The sequence below is a fragment of the Solea senegalensis genome, linkage group LG19, assembly GCF_019176455.1.
Source record: "Solea senegalensis isolate Sse05_10M linkage group LG19, IFAPA_SoseM_1, whole genome shotgun sequence".
NCBI classification, from domain to species: Eukaryota; Metazoa; Chordata; class Actinopteri; order Pleuronectiformes; family Soleidae; genus Solea; species Solea senegalensis.
Genome location: NC_058038.1, coordinates 2,023,500 through 2,039,198, shown reverse-complemented (window position 1 = coordinate 2,039,198; position 15,699 = coordinate 2,023,500). Strand labels below are relative to the sequence as shown.

Here is a 15,699-nt window from a genome sequence, read left to right as displayed (position 1 = left end):
TATGAACTGATCACAGATAATAACCACGAGTACACACGTTTGTTTTACAGCTATTCCATATAGTGTGTTATCAGCTATTTGTGCGTGGCCCGCTAATGAATTCTTAACAGGGATGTTAAAGCTAAGTGTTACAGAGACAGATGCTGGTGCCACTGCTACAGCACCTATTAATCCAGCTTGTGCCGCTGCACTCCTGCTGCTGCTGACGAGGCTTGATTTTTAACTGGAGCTGTGCTGCGCTGATATGGCTAAATTTATCGGGGGGCCTGCAACTTGGGCCCAGAGCTGTACACATATATACATATATATATATATATATATATATATATATATATATGTATATATAAAAAAAGATGATGTATGTAAAACACATGCTAGCTCTTGAGACAGCAATTATTAAGTGATTCCTAAATTTGTCACATACAACACATACAAAGCTTTTGAATGTCTTTCCTGATAAAAAAAAACATTTCTGTGATTTTATTGTGTCTTAAATCTGTTCTAAAAACATGAACATCTTGAGTTTTATTTGCTTTCATAAGAACAATCTGAATATCATCGGTTGCAGAGAAAACATCTGAGGACTTCATCAAATTTTACATAATTCCCTTGTATTTTATGGATGAAATAACTTATTGATTGACTCCAAGGTGCCTAATCTATTGTCACTTTACCAGTGTGTGAAGTACATGTGAGAAAGAGGAGGATGAATTAATCTGCCTCCTGTCAAAGGTCAGTAGCTGATTTTGCTCGGCTTATTTATGCCACTGTATTTTGTAAGTTGGCGATAATGCTGTCACTTTGAGAGCACTTACACTTGGTATACAACGTTTCAGAACCACTGGACTAACTCTGATTGAAAATCATGGTTAGGTGCATGGACCTAAGTTCCTAAATTCTTACAAAGGTTGGACGAGTTCAACAAGTTCAAATAATGCTGCTATATACTGTATACGTCTTGTTAAATTAACTTAATTCATTAAAAAAAAGGGTGTGGTGGTGTGTGAAGACTAAGTGGAGGTGTTTGTTTGTTGGGGGGCACCTTGAGGAATTTAGACACATGACCTCAACAATTGTAGCTGCAGCCCTGCAGCCTGCAGACACTGAGTCCCCTGCTTTCTGCAGCTTGAGAGTCTTGTTTTGCACAGACAGCAATTGAAATAAAAAAAAATAAAAAACTGTCTGTGTGTGTGGTTCACTTTTACTGCTTGGTACAACTTCATTATAACTATATTAATACTATTATTGAAGATGTCTCCATCATCATCATCATCATCATGTGAGAGAGAGGCTTGGTGGGAGGAAGTAGACTCAGCGTCTATATCTGAGTCATTTGGTGCAGAGACACAAACACAGGATCCTCTGCGGGCTTCACGAGCTCCTAATGGATGGATGACGACGCCTTTAATGAATGCACTCATCATCTGTGTGTGTGTGTGTGTGTTGGGGGTGGGGGTGGGGGGCTGTTTAGGGCTTTATGACAGTCTTTTGGTGTTGCAGCCAAACAGACGCCCCCTCCTCCTCCTCCTCCTCCTTTAAGCATCAGTGTACAACTGGAGAGAGACGCATATTTTAAACACATGCTGCTGGCTAGTCCCGCTTCTTCCACTCCCAGCCTCCTCTTCCTCTTCCTCCCCCCTCCCCCTGCCTCCTATACCAGAAACCCAAAAAAGAAAAAAAAACACACAGTCTGGAGGAATCTGACGAGAAGAAAGCTGAGCTGCTGAGTCTCTGCAACTTCTTCTCTTCTCGTTCCAGCCACACTGACACCACACAGACCAACAGATACAGGAAGCTGCATGTTCTCTCACAACACCCCCCCCACACACACACACACACACACACACACCACCCCCCATTCCTTTTAATAAGCAATGACAAGACATTGGATGGTTACTGTAAAGTCAGCTCTTTAATAGGAATCCAGCATCAGCAGTGCCATCGCACGAGGAGACAAAGAGACACAGAAAGAACACAGAAGAAAAGAGAGAGAGGAGGAAGCATACACGAATCAGGGACGTGGGGTCATCTCACGTGGAATCAGAGTGAGTGGAGCTCTCCTGCTCGTCAATAATAAAGCCTCTACTGTGGCCACATGGCTTAGATTTGTCTCATGAAAACAAGAAGGGACGAAAAAAAGACGACTTAAGGAGTTGAGGCCATAACAAATCTATGAGACAGGAAACTTCAGGGAATAACAGCTAGAGAAATTAGAATAATCATAATTTAAAAATGGAAGCATTGCTTCGTCTTGGGCTCAAAGCCAAAGTGTTAGTGTCCACTGTTCAGACAGGAGGCGCTCATCAGACTGACCATCATTCAGACAGTCGGCACAACAACAACAACAACAACAACAACATGGAAACACAATCAGAACCTAAGTAACATAACGAGGAATATTAAAAAAAGGAACATGATGTATATTTATACAGTAAGATGCCTTGTCCCAAAAAGAAAACATATTTGAACTCATTCCAATAAGAAAGACAGACGAGGTTACTAACATTATATACATCAACATAAATTAGGAATATTTCCTACCCAAAACTTCTACTTAATCTTTTTTTTTTTCTTTATGTTCTATTAACCTTCCCCTCCGACACCTTTAACACACATAGATCTAAAACATGAAATAACGTCGCAAAATGACGCGAGACTTTGAGGCATGCGAGACCTATGTAAACATTTTTACTCCGAGAGAGGATTTGATGCCGCTCAGTGTGTGTGTGTGTGTGTGTGTGTGTGTGTGCGTGGACTGTCATATGTCACTGGGATAAGAGCTAGTTTTGTTGTTAAAATTAAAAATAGGTTCGTGTTTTTCATCTTTTCTTTTTCTACATTTTAATTATTATATGTTTGCTATTGTCTTGAGTTGTTTCAAACCATATTAATTGTGCTAATTTCCTATAATCTATTTAGATTTTTTTTTTTCGTTTTTTTTTCGTTTATTTTCCTGAGTCCTGATCCTTGAAAAGAGGATTATGGATTGGAGGATTAGATTATGGATTGGAGTTATGCAATTAATTGTTAGTATATAATGGAATGCAATATGTCTACGAGTGTCCTCACTAGAATTGCTGTACAAAGGTGTGTGTGAGTGTGTGTGTGTGTGTGTGTGTGTAAAATTTAGTTTTACTTGTAAATGTTGCTTGCGCGCGCGCACACACACACACTCAATATTCGTTGTAAACGCTGTAAACGCCATAAAGCCAATGTGTTGTTTATGATGCGACCATAAAACTGCCATCGGACGCCATTTAACTGCGCAGACACTTCAAATAAGGCCACGGCAATCGCTCGGCCTTCTAACGTGTACTCTATCTCTCTCTCTCACACACACACACACACGCGCGCGCGCACTGGCATCAGTGGAACTGCACAAACTCCTCACCAGATAATAATCCTCCGAGCTTATTACATGAAGACACAGATGCACAGACCCAAAGTTACATGTTGTGCGCAGCTGCTTTGTCCGTTTTATTTATTATTTATTTATTTATTTAATGCAGAAGTAAAACCTCCGTACAGGAAAAAAAAATAAAATAAAATAATAACATCTAATAATAAACCCTAAACATGTGAGCACATTCCATATCTTCAGTCCCAGTTGCATTCAGAAACTGTTGTGGCTCTGGGCTTTATGTATTTCCTGAAATGAGACAGAGAGAGAGAGAGAGAGAGAGAGACTGCCTTGCATAGCAGATAATACACAATATAGTTACTGTATGTATAAAAATAGAGCTGATTCTTTCTTAAAGTGTATGAGTGGAGACTGGGAGATGGTGCCAGATTAGGATTTTTTGTTTTGTTTTTGCAATATTTCATGTGCACCACTGGCATGTTGCGCAACAATTTGAAAAAATAAAAAGGTATAGAATAACTTTATAGGGTAAAACATAAAAAGAAGGAGCCGGTGTGACACCAAAGCGCGCAGGGTCGGGCAGTTTGAGATGAAGCAGGTCAATGTTTATCTGTTGTTTTCCGTGTATTCTGAGCTGCGTACTGCGGCTGGTCAAGGCAACGCTCTCTTCAATAAATCACAAACAAACTGAGGCTTTACAGGCCAAATTGTGAAAGCAAAAAAAAAATAATAAAAATCTGTAGACTTGTGCTGTGCCTCCTCTCAGTGGTTCGAGGCTGATGAGGCGACGCGGGAGGGACGATTATCGATAGCCGATACAAGTCGCGGATGAGCCGCCGCCGCCGCTCCAGCAGCACATAAAGCATCCGGAGACGCAGCTGAAGTGTCGGGATTTACAATATCGACAAAAGACTAATCTCATCCCACGGTTGCTGAGTCGGGTTAAACATGGCGACGTCCAGCCTTCCAACTCATCCTCCTCCTCTCCGGTAACTGTTCATTACTTAAACCCACAAACAGGAAACAAACGGCGGCTGTATCATCACCGACCACCGAGCGGCTTTCTAATCAAATGCGACCATCAATGAGGGAAACAAGAAGGGGAATGATAGTGTGTTTGTCCAGCCTCTGCTTATTAATGGTCATGTGAAACTCGGTTTCAGCACCTTTGCGCGCGACGTGACAATAAATAACTAATCAGAAAGAAAGAAAGAAAGAAAGAAAGAAGGAAGGAAGGAAGGAAGGACGGAAGGAAAGGAAAAAAGACTCTCTCTGCATGTGCTACCCCGCCCTTGACAAACCCACCCCGGCCCTGACTGTTTTAGCGTCACTATAGGCGGTTTGCGGCTTCCTTGGCCAATTATCAAAGCCTAATTCATAGCATAGTGTAATTAGATGAATATGCAGGACGCTGAAGTCACTCAAACAGTTTAATGTGGAGTCGAAACCATTTGACAGGGAACTGGTCCATGAGAAGGAGGAGGAAGAGGAGGAGGAGGAGAAGGTGGTCCGTGCGCACTGACGCAGAGGATTCTACAGTTCCACAGTCTCCTTACATCGTCACATGGCGTGGGTGCCTTTAATTGGGGGATCAATAAAGCAATTGACCAGTTTTTACAGTTTGGTCTGAAGCTCACGTGGTATAGTGACTCAGGTTTAGGTGAAGTTATGTTTACAGTCGTCTTGAAGGCCATTTTGTGTTGTGTGGACATTACAAAGAGGAAGGGGAGGATTTGGTGTCGGTGACACCGTACGAGCGTAAGTAAAGAGAGGTCAGTTTTAGTCCTTGGGCTGCTCCTTGCTCTGTTTCTTCATTTTCATCCTCCGATTCTGGAACCAGATCTTCACTTGTCGTTCCGTCAGGTTCAGAGCGCGCGCCACCTCGTGCCGCCGGTCCCGCGTGAGGTACATGTTGAACAGGAACTCCTTCTCCAACTCGAGCGTCTGGTATTTGGTGTACGGGCACCGCTTCTTCCTGGAGGAGCGCGCGTGGAGCCAGTTGGCCGAGGGGTCATCTGAAGGAAGAGTGAGAATGGAAAAAAATAAAACATGAATTATAGAACAAAGATACACTTGCGTAAAAGAGAACCCCGTGCGTAAAAGTTGCAGAACCTCTAAAACGTCTTGACTCTGCAATTGACACTTTGGTGCGTAAAGTAGGTTTATGGTGTCAGCGGGGCCACGCTGACACAAATGGACACCACGTGAAAGACAGACGGTTTCTCCCACACTGAACAAAAGTATTTTAAAATGGAAAAATAAAACCGTCTAGGGCAAAATGCACAATACGCATTCTCGTTTCAATAATTACAACTAAAGCAGTAATTCAGGGGGTGTCAGATGTCACGACATGCAGTCAGTTTGAAGGTGACCTTCAAAGTGAAACGAGAGCACGCGGCCACCATCGGCTGACGAGATAATAACAGGAGAGATAATAAACCACATTTAGAAAATAAATAAATAAAACGAACACCGAGGTCTTCGCTTGCCTTCGTTTCTGTTTGTTTGCGTGAGAATGGTAATCACACACACACACACACACACACACACACTGTCACTGCATCACTTCTGATTGCTCCTAAATTAATAAGCGTCAGGGAAATTTACGGCCCCGCCGGGGTTAGAGCAAGAAAATACTTCTTCTGCTCATCCTTCGCCCTTCATTGCGCGCGCATTCGCTGTGATTCATTGTGATGTTGAGTCTTAAGGTCTGTCTTCTGAGCGCGCGCACACACACGGACACATGAACCGACTCATAAATAAGCGCGGCCTCTATTAACACGAGGTTATGAAAGAAGTATTGATACCCAACTCAATTTGTACCATCGCGGGCTCCAGCTGTAAGAAATGTATTTATCACACTGGGTGTTCTTCTCCTTTTTGTCTTTTCTGATGAGACAAAATTACTTGTTCCTGTCTCCCAAATCCACCCCCCACCCCACACCCCACACACATACACACACATACACACAAACAACCACCACTTCTACCCCACCCCTCTTTTACAGCCTTCAGACCAATGTAATTAGCACAGACTTCATGTTTGGAACTCATGGGTCTGGTTTAAGGGCTGGGAGCTGTCTGAGTTTACCCTCTGCAAAGCAATAGGCATCTCAGCTATGAGGCAGCTTGCTGTGATCCTCAGGCCCTTTACTGGACAATCCCACACTAATAGTGATAATCGAAAGCACACCTTTGCCCATTTTTTTATGCTATTTACCTGCAAGTGCCGCTTTGTTTTAATTACAGTTGTGCAACACAAACGCAAAACCGAACCCATTACAGATTTATTCCTTGTACACACATTCATCTAAAACACATTCAGAAATAGAGTGAGAGGCGAGGGCTGGTTCTGCTTGGTTTCCACTTTTACATCTTCTAAATAAAACCTTTAACCAAATCATTCCATGTGGTTAGGTCAGGCTCACAGAGTCAATCACAGCTCAGCAAAGCCAACAAAGAGCCTCTCCCACTGGCTCAACGGACTGTAAAATAAAATAAATTCAAATAAAATGTAACGAGACTCGGTTCTTGGTTGATAGGGATTGTCATTTGAAATCGTATCTGAAAAGTCAAATACAACTTCTAGGTCACTGGTCGTGGAGAACGAAACACAAACAACTCAGTCGATCAATCAGCGTTTTGTATCACAGTGTGAACAGCACTTCAAATGGAATTCTGATTTTGGCCACATCCAGATGTTACAGTGGCTCAAATTGAAAAAAAAAAATCAGATCCCATTGGATGCGATTTCTTTTAAAGCTGTTATTTCTTGTTTAGCCTTTCATCACTGACAACCACGTCGATCAGCAATGCAATTCCAAGTCTGCAGCACAATCCAAATCTCACTCCAGGAGGAGAGTCCACTCAAGATGGATCAGTTTAAAAAAAGAAGTTTGATTTACAAAGACTCAGTGTTTGTCTTATTCTGAGGTCTTCCTGAGGCGACGAGGCCAAGCGGACATGTAGTCTCACGTCACAATCACTTCTGGAAGAAGTGACATCTGAGTTAGTTTGAGAGGCCGCACCATCTTTGGTGTGTGTGACCGCAAAATAATAAGTACATTTTTAAAAGAAAAGACACAGAATGATCAGCTCTGCAGGGCAGACACTCATACTGGAGATTTTCTGTTCCGGTGTTAAATCTTTGCCACAGTCCTCGGGCCTGTGATGGCAGAGGAGAAGATCTTATCACCCACAAGTCTGAGCTCCAGCACCTTTTGACGCAATGTGAGCGGAATTTGAATTGGTGTCGCTCCCGAAGGAGCCAGGCTTTCCCCCACACTGATGCTGGGTGGAGGCCTCGTCTGTCTTCGATTTCACTGGCAATATGTCACTGCCTTGACAGCAGTGCTCGCTGTAATGCTAAGGCAACTCACACCACTGCATATGACATTTATAACAATGTCCCCTTTCTCCTAGTTAGGCACAAAGATCTGTTCTGTGTGGCACCGTGGGCAGTTATGAGTTTATGTTTGAGGAGATTCTCCGTTGGATTGAAATGCTACTGTACATGCAAATGTGCAGCCTCAACAGTCAGTTCCACAAGTTAAATGGTGAAAAGTCACCCTTGATTCAACATGTTAACTTCAATCCTGACTTTTCTTTTCTCAAATTTGCCTTCTGTGGAAAAAAAAACCCCAAAATGTTGACATTGTACATGCAGTTTTCAGGGGATGACAAACAAATGGATTTACTTTTGCTGAATAAATCAACTGACGTGCACATTTAAATGAGTGGTGTCTATGACTGTCATTCTGAAGGGGAGCAAACCTTAGACATGTCTGATTTTCTGACTAATATCATCATATCATCCTTGACCTGATTCGTCAGAGCGAGTTCAAATTATTTCATGACACCATTAAAGTTCAGGGGGAACAAACAATAACACTTTTCTTGTTGTAGAATATTAAAGTTTTATAAGTATGGAATATGATTGATTGGGACAGAAACTCGACATGACTTGAAAAGATTTATGAGTTTGCTCTTTAAAAATATCCAAAAGCAAGAATACTGTCAACGATGTTTCATGGATGTGAATCGATTCATGCTGGAATTCTGCTCCAGTCAAACAAAGCCAACGTTGTTGGTTTGCACTGATAATGAGAAGTCTTGATTGTATTTCCTACAGAGATGCTGAGACTGTGCTGGAACTCGACTAAAATGGCTGCCCGTGATGTACGCTGCATCCCCCTGCCTCTATCTGTACGTGGATCTGACAGAAAAATAACAAACCCCACCACATTCGTTCCAAGCAGCTGAGTTAGTCTGCAGCCGTCGTCGGTAAATACGTCCTTAATACCCTCTGGAATCAATTCCCTCTCACATGGCCTGCATGTAGACGATCGATTTCATCTCAAAGTAAAATAATGTCTGGTAAGGAGAAGAGGTGAGCTGAGGCCGGAGGGTGAAGCATGCAGGGGACCTCTGTGCTGCTTTTGTCATGCAGTAAAATGGGTGCGTTGCATCCCCTGGGTGTACAAATCTAATCAACGACCGTTTATTACCGTGTAGGTTGTGATGCGACCGTGGCTGTCAACCAGGGAGATGAACCGGCTGAGGAATGGGATGAAGACTCTAAAACGGCGCTTACACCTAGCGGCTTAGAAGAGTATATACCGTGACGTGTGACGGCCTGATGTGACAGCTGTGTGATGTCACACCAGTGCAAGACGGTGTAGCCCGTCACTAACTTCCATGAAGAAGTAAAAATAAATAAATAAACAAAAGGGCAACAATGGAGCACATGAAGGATTGTGTGTTCTTTCTTCTAGGCATGAGGCTGTTTGTCGCCCGAAGCAGACAATCTTAATCTTGTCCCTAGATTCTCTGTGGACAAATGGACAGCGTGTGTGGCTCCGCCCCTCTTGTCCCAACAGAAGGGTGCGAAAAACTATGATAGTAACCCTCACAAATTTTTCACAATGGAAATTCGGAAATTAAGCGAACTGAACCAAACTGTACCGTCAGTGGAAATGGGGCTGCTTCATTTCTAACTCTCCACATTACGGTTTTGAACACAACAACCAGATCTGGCTTGTGTTTCCACCACAGGGTGTGTGGGCCGGATGGTGAAGGCTGAGTCAGCTACATAAATGACACTGTGACATCACACCAGCACAACACAGTGTACCCATCGATACATTCCACAAAGACGAGCAACACAACAAACTATAAAATGGGTAACATTAGTTTTCAGCGTAAATTATACACAAACAATCTTCAATCTTTGTTGGTCTTTCTGTCGCAATGCACGGTATTTAAAGATGGCACATTTTGCATTTTCCCCTACAGTCCCATGGAAAGATTGGAGGGTGGACCACTGTGCTTGGTAACCCCAACAAAAGGTTGCCAATCACTGGGATAGTACGGATTATTTTGGTAATCTTCTCAGCGTCTGACAATGAAAATGCAACAAAATGTGAACTACTTAATGTGAGGTATCTGCATGAAACAGCATGTACTGGTGGTGCAGATTGTACAGATTTGACTGATGTCACATGAACAGACACATGGAAGAAGAGATTGATTTACATGTAAACTGCATGTTGTTGTCCTAAAGTGTCTTTGCCTGTGCGTGTGTGTGTGACACAATGGCGATGAATGCATGGAAACAGGGACCAAAATGGCCACAAGACTAATATCACAGCCCAATCTCTTTCCCCTCGCTGTTTCTCCTTCCCTTTGCAATTTCACCCTAATAGTCCCAGAAACTGACCTCTCATATATCCCAAAGGCACGTTATTACATTTCCTGGAGTCGTATTTTATTCTCCCGCCAACGCCACCCCCACACACACACCCACTTCAAACCTTTCAGTCCCCCGCCCCCAACGCCGCAGCCACCCAACAGCAACGCGCCAATTAATGAGGGTTGTTCACCTGGCATTGTAACTTAATAAACTTCAGGGGTAATAACTTTCTCTTTGTGCCCGGCAGCAGCAGCAGCAGCAGCAGCAGCAGCATCAGCAGCAGCATCAGCATCAGCATCAGCACAGAGACTGGAGTGTAACCTTGTAGTTTATTCTGGATGACTGCCCAGCACCAGTAACACAAAGGGATCCTGTAGCTTGGAGCTGGATTTCAGTGGATGTGATATTTTTTAAAAAGTATGATTCCTCCGATGTTGTTCACACAGCAATCACTTTGAACGCCCCATAACTGAGGAGAACTGAGAGCATGTCTTTTTGTCTGTGTTGTGTCCACGTATGAAAGACATGTTTCTTGAAGGGTTTTATTGTCCCACGTCACCCATTACATCTAATGTGTGTCATTTGCTAAGCTTAGCTAAGCTGCCACTGCTATAGACTCATTGCCACTGGCTTGCTTGGGTTTGTTTGGCCCTACTGGCCCCCTTTGTTCGGGGTCCCCAATGTGTCTTGAAACGCCCCTGCTTCTGGCTGTGCCTTGTTAAATCGCTCAGAATAAACCAAATCCTGAAGAAAAATGACACAAATGTAAATGTACAGTGTGTGGGTTTAGTGGTGAAAGTACAACGGAGTACTGGCCTCCTAAAGTCAGTGGATCTATGGTGGGTTTCAGGAGACATCAGTACACTCCTGCTATAGGAACAGGCAGAGTCTGTGGAGGAGAGCCCACTATTTATGTAGCTATAAAGACAGTTTTAATTTGACTGAAGGAAAACACATTATATGCCAATAAAAACATGATTGTTAATATTATATTGCATTTCAACCATTAGTTTACCTCCTAAACCCGACACACTCTGCCTTTAAAGGGACTTTTTTATGAGAAATTTTACAATAATGAAAAAAAATATATGGGCCACACATTTGTACAAAGGCCTATGTGATGAAAACGAAAGCAAAACAAATCAAGTTTTCTGACATGGGTTTTTAACATGTTGCAACAGTCTCACAAAGCCAATTAAAAACAGGTGTAAAAATCAAAATGTCTATCTCTACGTTCCTCTAAGTAGGTGGTGTAAATCTCAGCCGTGAGCTGCTTTGATTAAACTACAGCAGCTACCAGTCTGAGGCCACATGGACCATGTTGTACTGAAGCAATAATCATATGGCTTGCATAGATGTTTGCACCCATGCAAAATGGCTGCCAGGCGAACAATAGAGCAAATGGCTCCAGTAAAAGCTCCCACTAACCTGCCAAAGCAGCCCAGTGCAACACATGCAGGGGGAAAAAAAACAGCAACAGCTCAGAGAGAAGGATGTGTCTAAACGGGCCATGTTTCATGCCACACAGTCAGACTGGCACACGCAGTGTCACTGGTGGAAAGTCCAATAACTCAGGCTGGAGGCTGATGGGCTCCATCTAACCCTTAACCAGCTCTCGTCCATGTCTGATGGATGGCACACTCAGTTGGTGTAATAAGGTGACTCTGTGTGTGTGTGTGTGTGTGTAGCAATAAAGTGTGCATATCAATGTGTGTGCGTGCAATTTATTTTTCCTTCTTCTGAAAAGGCCAGAGGAGGGAGGGTTCGGGGGATTACTCTCCCGCGCTTTCGTGCGTGCGCACACGCAAAATAGTGCGGATTTATCCAGGGAGGTTTGAAAGAACCCCTTTATATGCAGCCGCCAATTCAAAACGGAGAGACATTTAACATAAAACATGAATACATTTAATAATAATGACAGCAGGTCTTCACCCCCGTCTCACCTTTAAAACATGGAATAAAGATTTGGAAAAGAAATGACGGACCGAGCCACAGAACCGCGCGCGAACACATCGATTCAGTACTGCTGTTAGTGCGAGTGATGGCTGAAAGGGCTCGAACCCGTGTTCTGCGTTTTCTGGCCAAACTCTCGACGGCTTTATAGCAGCGATTTCATGGCAGGTGAATTATTATTATTCTGATTATTATTATTATTATTGCAGAGTGAGCAGATGGATAAAACAGACCTTTAAACTACAAACCATAATATTATATGTAAATCTACAAACAATAGTGAAGTATTATAAACGTATATCCAACCACAGACGAATTGAAGAAGGTTTTATGAACTTTAACTTTAAAGGTTAATTGATGAAAATAGAACAAGAACGAGAGCAGGAAATATGTCATTATTGTTGTATTTATTTGGAGAAAACATCACCTCACAAAATAATATGATTTAAATATTATTGGCCTATATTCAAGAACAAGATGCTACAGTCATGCTACAGTGTAATATTATTATTGTTATTATTATTAGTAGTATTATTAGAGTCACGAATGGTCTACTCTACTGAGAACCAATGTGTTTCGCTGTGCGCCTCTAACCCGCCGCGCTGGTGATGGACTGTCTCATTCCTTTTCTTTATGATTTTTAGTAGAAGACGGACCGAGCAAACCGCTGACTTATGGAGGATCACACACACACACACACGCGCGCGCGCGCGCGGATGGAGAGAATGGAGACAGGGGGCGCAGGCGCAGACAATGATCTGGTTCATCCTTGTTGTTGTGATGATGTTTGCTCCAGAAATGTGTCGCTTCAGAGGAACATTTGGACAGAAATGTGACACAGAGCTGATCGCGCGCGCGCTCACACACACACACACATATATGCACACGTGGCCGCGCGTGTACAGAGAGGCGTAATGATGGAACGTTGTTGGCCGAGGAATTCATATCACAGCGAAGCAGACAACAGTGAGGCTCTGTTGTTGTTGTCTGACTGGTCTCCCACAAGCTCAACACCACATACACTTATACTCAGCTACTGAGGGACTGCACTACAGTAACGCCTGTCCATTACTGTCCTGCAGCTCGTTTGTAATGTGAAGCATGTGTGACTTTTGCTCCGGAGACATTGTTGTTGGCACGAGGAGCTTTGAGCGCAGACGCAGCAAGAGCGCGTGGATGTAAATACGACAGCGACAACAATAAGAGTTCCATCGGTCATTCTTATAGACATGGGACTGCACCCAAATATAGGTCGCGGGGCTTGTTCTTTTTTTGGCATTGCTCAGTGCATTTGTTGAACTTCATCCAGCCTTTGACTTAAGATGTGTGCGTGCAGAGCGTGCATAAAATCACGGTGTCACTCACTGATGAAACACAGATTTCATGAAAATGGATTATTTTCACCGATAATTAGGTGTTATATAATGACAATAACACGAGTCCGAAGTGTTACATTGTGCACAGTTCTGGTGTTGTCTGGTTTTATTTGGTGAATTCTTGAAAAAGACGCACCTCACAGAAAACCTGTGTCTGTGGATAAACGCACCAGTCTATCTTCAAATAAGGCAGTGCGCATGTTCCCACTATGAGAAGCATCCTGATGCCAAACTCAGCAACACTGTCTGCTCTCGGGCTGAGGCATTTAAAGAAGGAAGAAGAATGGATTCTCGTCTCTTAACTTGTTTTATATTTTCTGTTTTGCTCAGTGACTCGGAGCACCTGCTGCGAGACAACCCCCCCACTCCACCCACAACTTTGAACGCAAAAGCCTCTCAATATTTCCCCGTCCTAAAACTCTCTGTAATGATATGTTCTCTGCAGATTGTGCATGAAATAATGTGCTTGCTTGGGGTTGATGCCACACACACAATAACGACCCAGAGTAGGTGTTTTGGTTTTTTTTAAGAAAGCGAAAAAAGATAATTTTTTAGACTATATGATCTGAGGATGGAGTGAGTCCTTCAACATACAAATCACGAATCTAAAGTTTGTGTCCATTTTGGTTTTAGGATAATGATTCCGTAGATGTGTGTGTCGCATCAGTAAACTAACACAGAATATAGGTCACAGTGATGTTTAGTTTGTTCTTACGGGAGCCCGCTGGTAACACGCGGATGAGTCGGGGTCCAAAAAACCCTGTAAGTGTAGGGGGCAGAAGGTGGGGGCACTTTGGCTCTCCGGCTCTTTGTTCTTGTTTTATGGCGGCATTAAAAGCATTTACAATCTCACACTCCACGCTCGCTCTCTCGCGCGCTATTTCCTGCTTTAATAACTTACTTTGATCCATGCCGTCTTTGTCCTCACTCCCCTCACAAATGTCCTTATTTTCGTCGAACCGTGCTCCCGCGATGGCGGTTGGATGATGGCTCGCGGACGTCGACGCCAGGATGTATGTGGTGGTGGTCTCGTGCTGGTGCTGCTGTCCGCCCAGTTTGGCTGAGATCTCCCCGCCGAGGTGCCCGAGCTGCGGCTCGAGCTTAACCTGTCCCGTCTGGCCCTGTCCCGGGACAGACTCGGAGCCGCGCGGAGGGCAGTCCAGCCACGAGCGTAAGTACCGAGTGTCCGCGGCGGGCACGTGCTGAGTTGGGATGTAAGGGTGGTAGACGGTGGGGAGGCCACTGGCACCATTGTGCGGACTGAAGGGGCTCCAGGACGGAGAGAAGACCGGGGGCTTCGGCTGGAAACTGCATGATGGATAGGACTCGGGATGAGGATGCTCCGCATGCGCGGCGCCTCCTGGCTGCCTCCCGCCCGCCGCTGCTGCCGCCGCTACCGCTGCTGCTGCGGCGGCGGCGCTGGAGCCGGAATACTGGACGCTGGGAAAGCGCGTCGGGGTCGAGAGTTCATCGCTCTCGTGACTTATGATGGAGTCCACGTAATAGTTGCTCAAAGTCCCAGAAATGGACATTCTCGGACATTATCTGCATGCGAAAAAACGCCCGCGAGTTCACTCAGCAGAGAACAAGAAGAGAGACATGACGAGATTTTCCTCTCTTCCTCTCTCTTTTTTCTCTTCCTCTGTTCGGTCCTGTGCTCGCTCTCCCCCTCCCTCCCTTTTCCTCTATCCCTTTCTCTCTGTGTGTCTCTCTCTTTCTCTCTCCTCTGGTCCTCTTTCCTTCCTAACAACTTGCTCACTATAGTGAAACAAAGTGCTACAGCCCTCAGTCTCGAACCGTGCAGATGAGGAGGAGAGGGGGGTTGTATGAGTGTGCGCGTGTATTTGCGTGCATGTGTGTGTGTGTGTGTGTGTGCTGGGAGGAAAGAGGGGGGCTGTGCGCGAGGCGCAAACTGATTGGCCGGACCTTTTCTTCGAGGCCGATAAAGCGTCAATGGAGCGTAAATCAATCCTCAACGCTGGCCTTTCTCCCTCTCCTCTCTCTTAATAGATTACCCCCTCTCTAAATAAATTGTCTTGTTTATATGCAATATGCAAAAAGGACAGTTCTTCAGCGTCGAGCCTGTGCATCTTATATGGCTGCTGTCAACTGGCAATTATACAGAGCCGTTGCGTGTATGCGTCGTCTAGACAAGCGCGGGCCCTTAACGCAGAGCGCACGATTTCTTGTTTTAGTTAATTTATCTGTTTAATATTGATTTACTCAATCTAAACACACGCGCGTGCTTTTTTTCCAGCTTATTTTCCTCACGTGGTCCAACTTCAGCTTAAATCACTCACGGTCCGCTGTCTAAAACA

At 44.1% G+C, this 15,699-nt stretch overlaps 1 protein-coding gene across 1 annotated transcript; it reads right to left on the bottom strand.

The window, feature by feature from the left end:
• Positions 1 to 4,778: 4,778 nt before the first annotated feature.
• Positions 4,779 to 15,040, bottom strand: hoxb9a (homeobox B9a). Its single transcript, XM_044051907.1, has 2 exons — positions 14,283 to 15,040; positions 4,779 to 5,376 (listed from the first exon to the last, which is right to left on the bottom strand). The coding sequence occupies exons 1-2, from the start codon at positions 14,911 to 14,913 to the stop codon at positions 5,141 to 5,143; spliced, it is 867 nt and encodes a 288-aa protein (XP_043907842.1). The 5' UTR covers positions 14,914 to 15,040; the 3' UTR covers positions 4,779 to 5,140.
• Between the last annotated feature and the right edge of the window lie 659 nt (positions 15,041 to 15,699).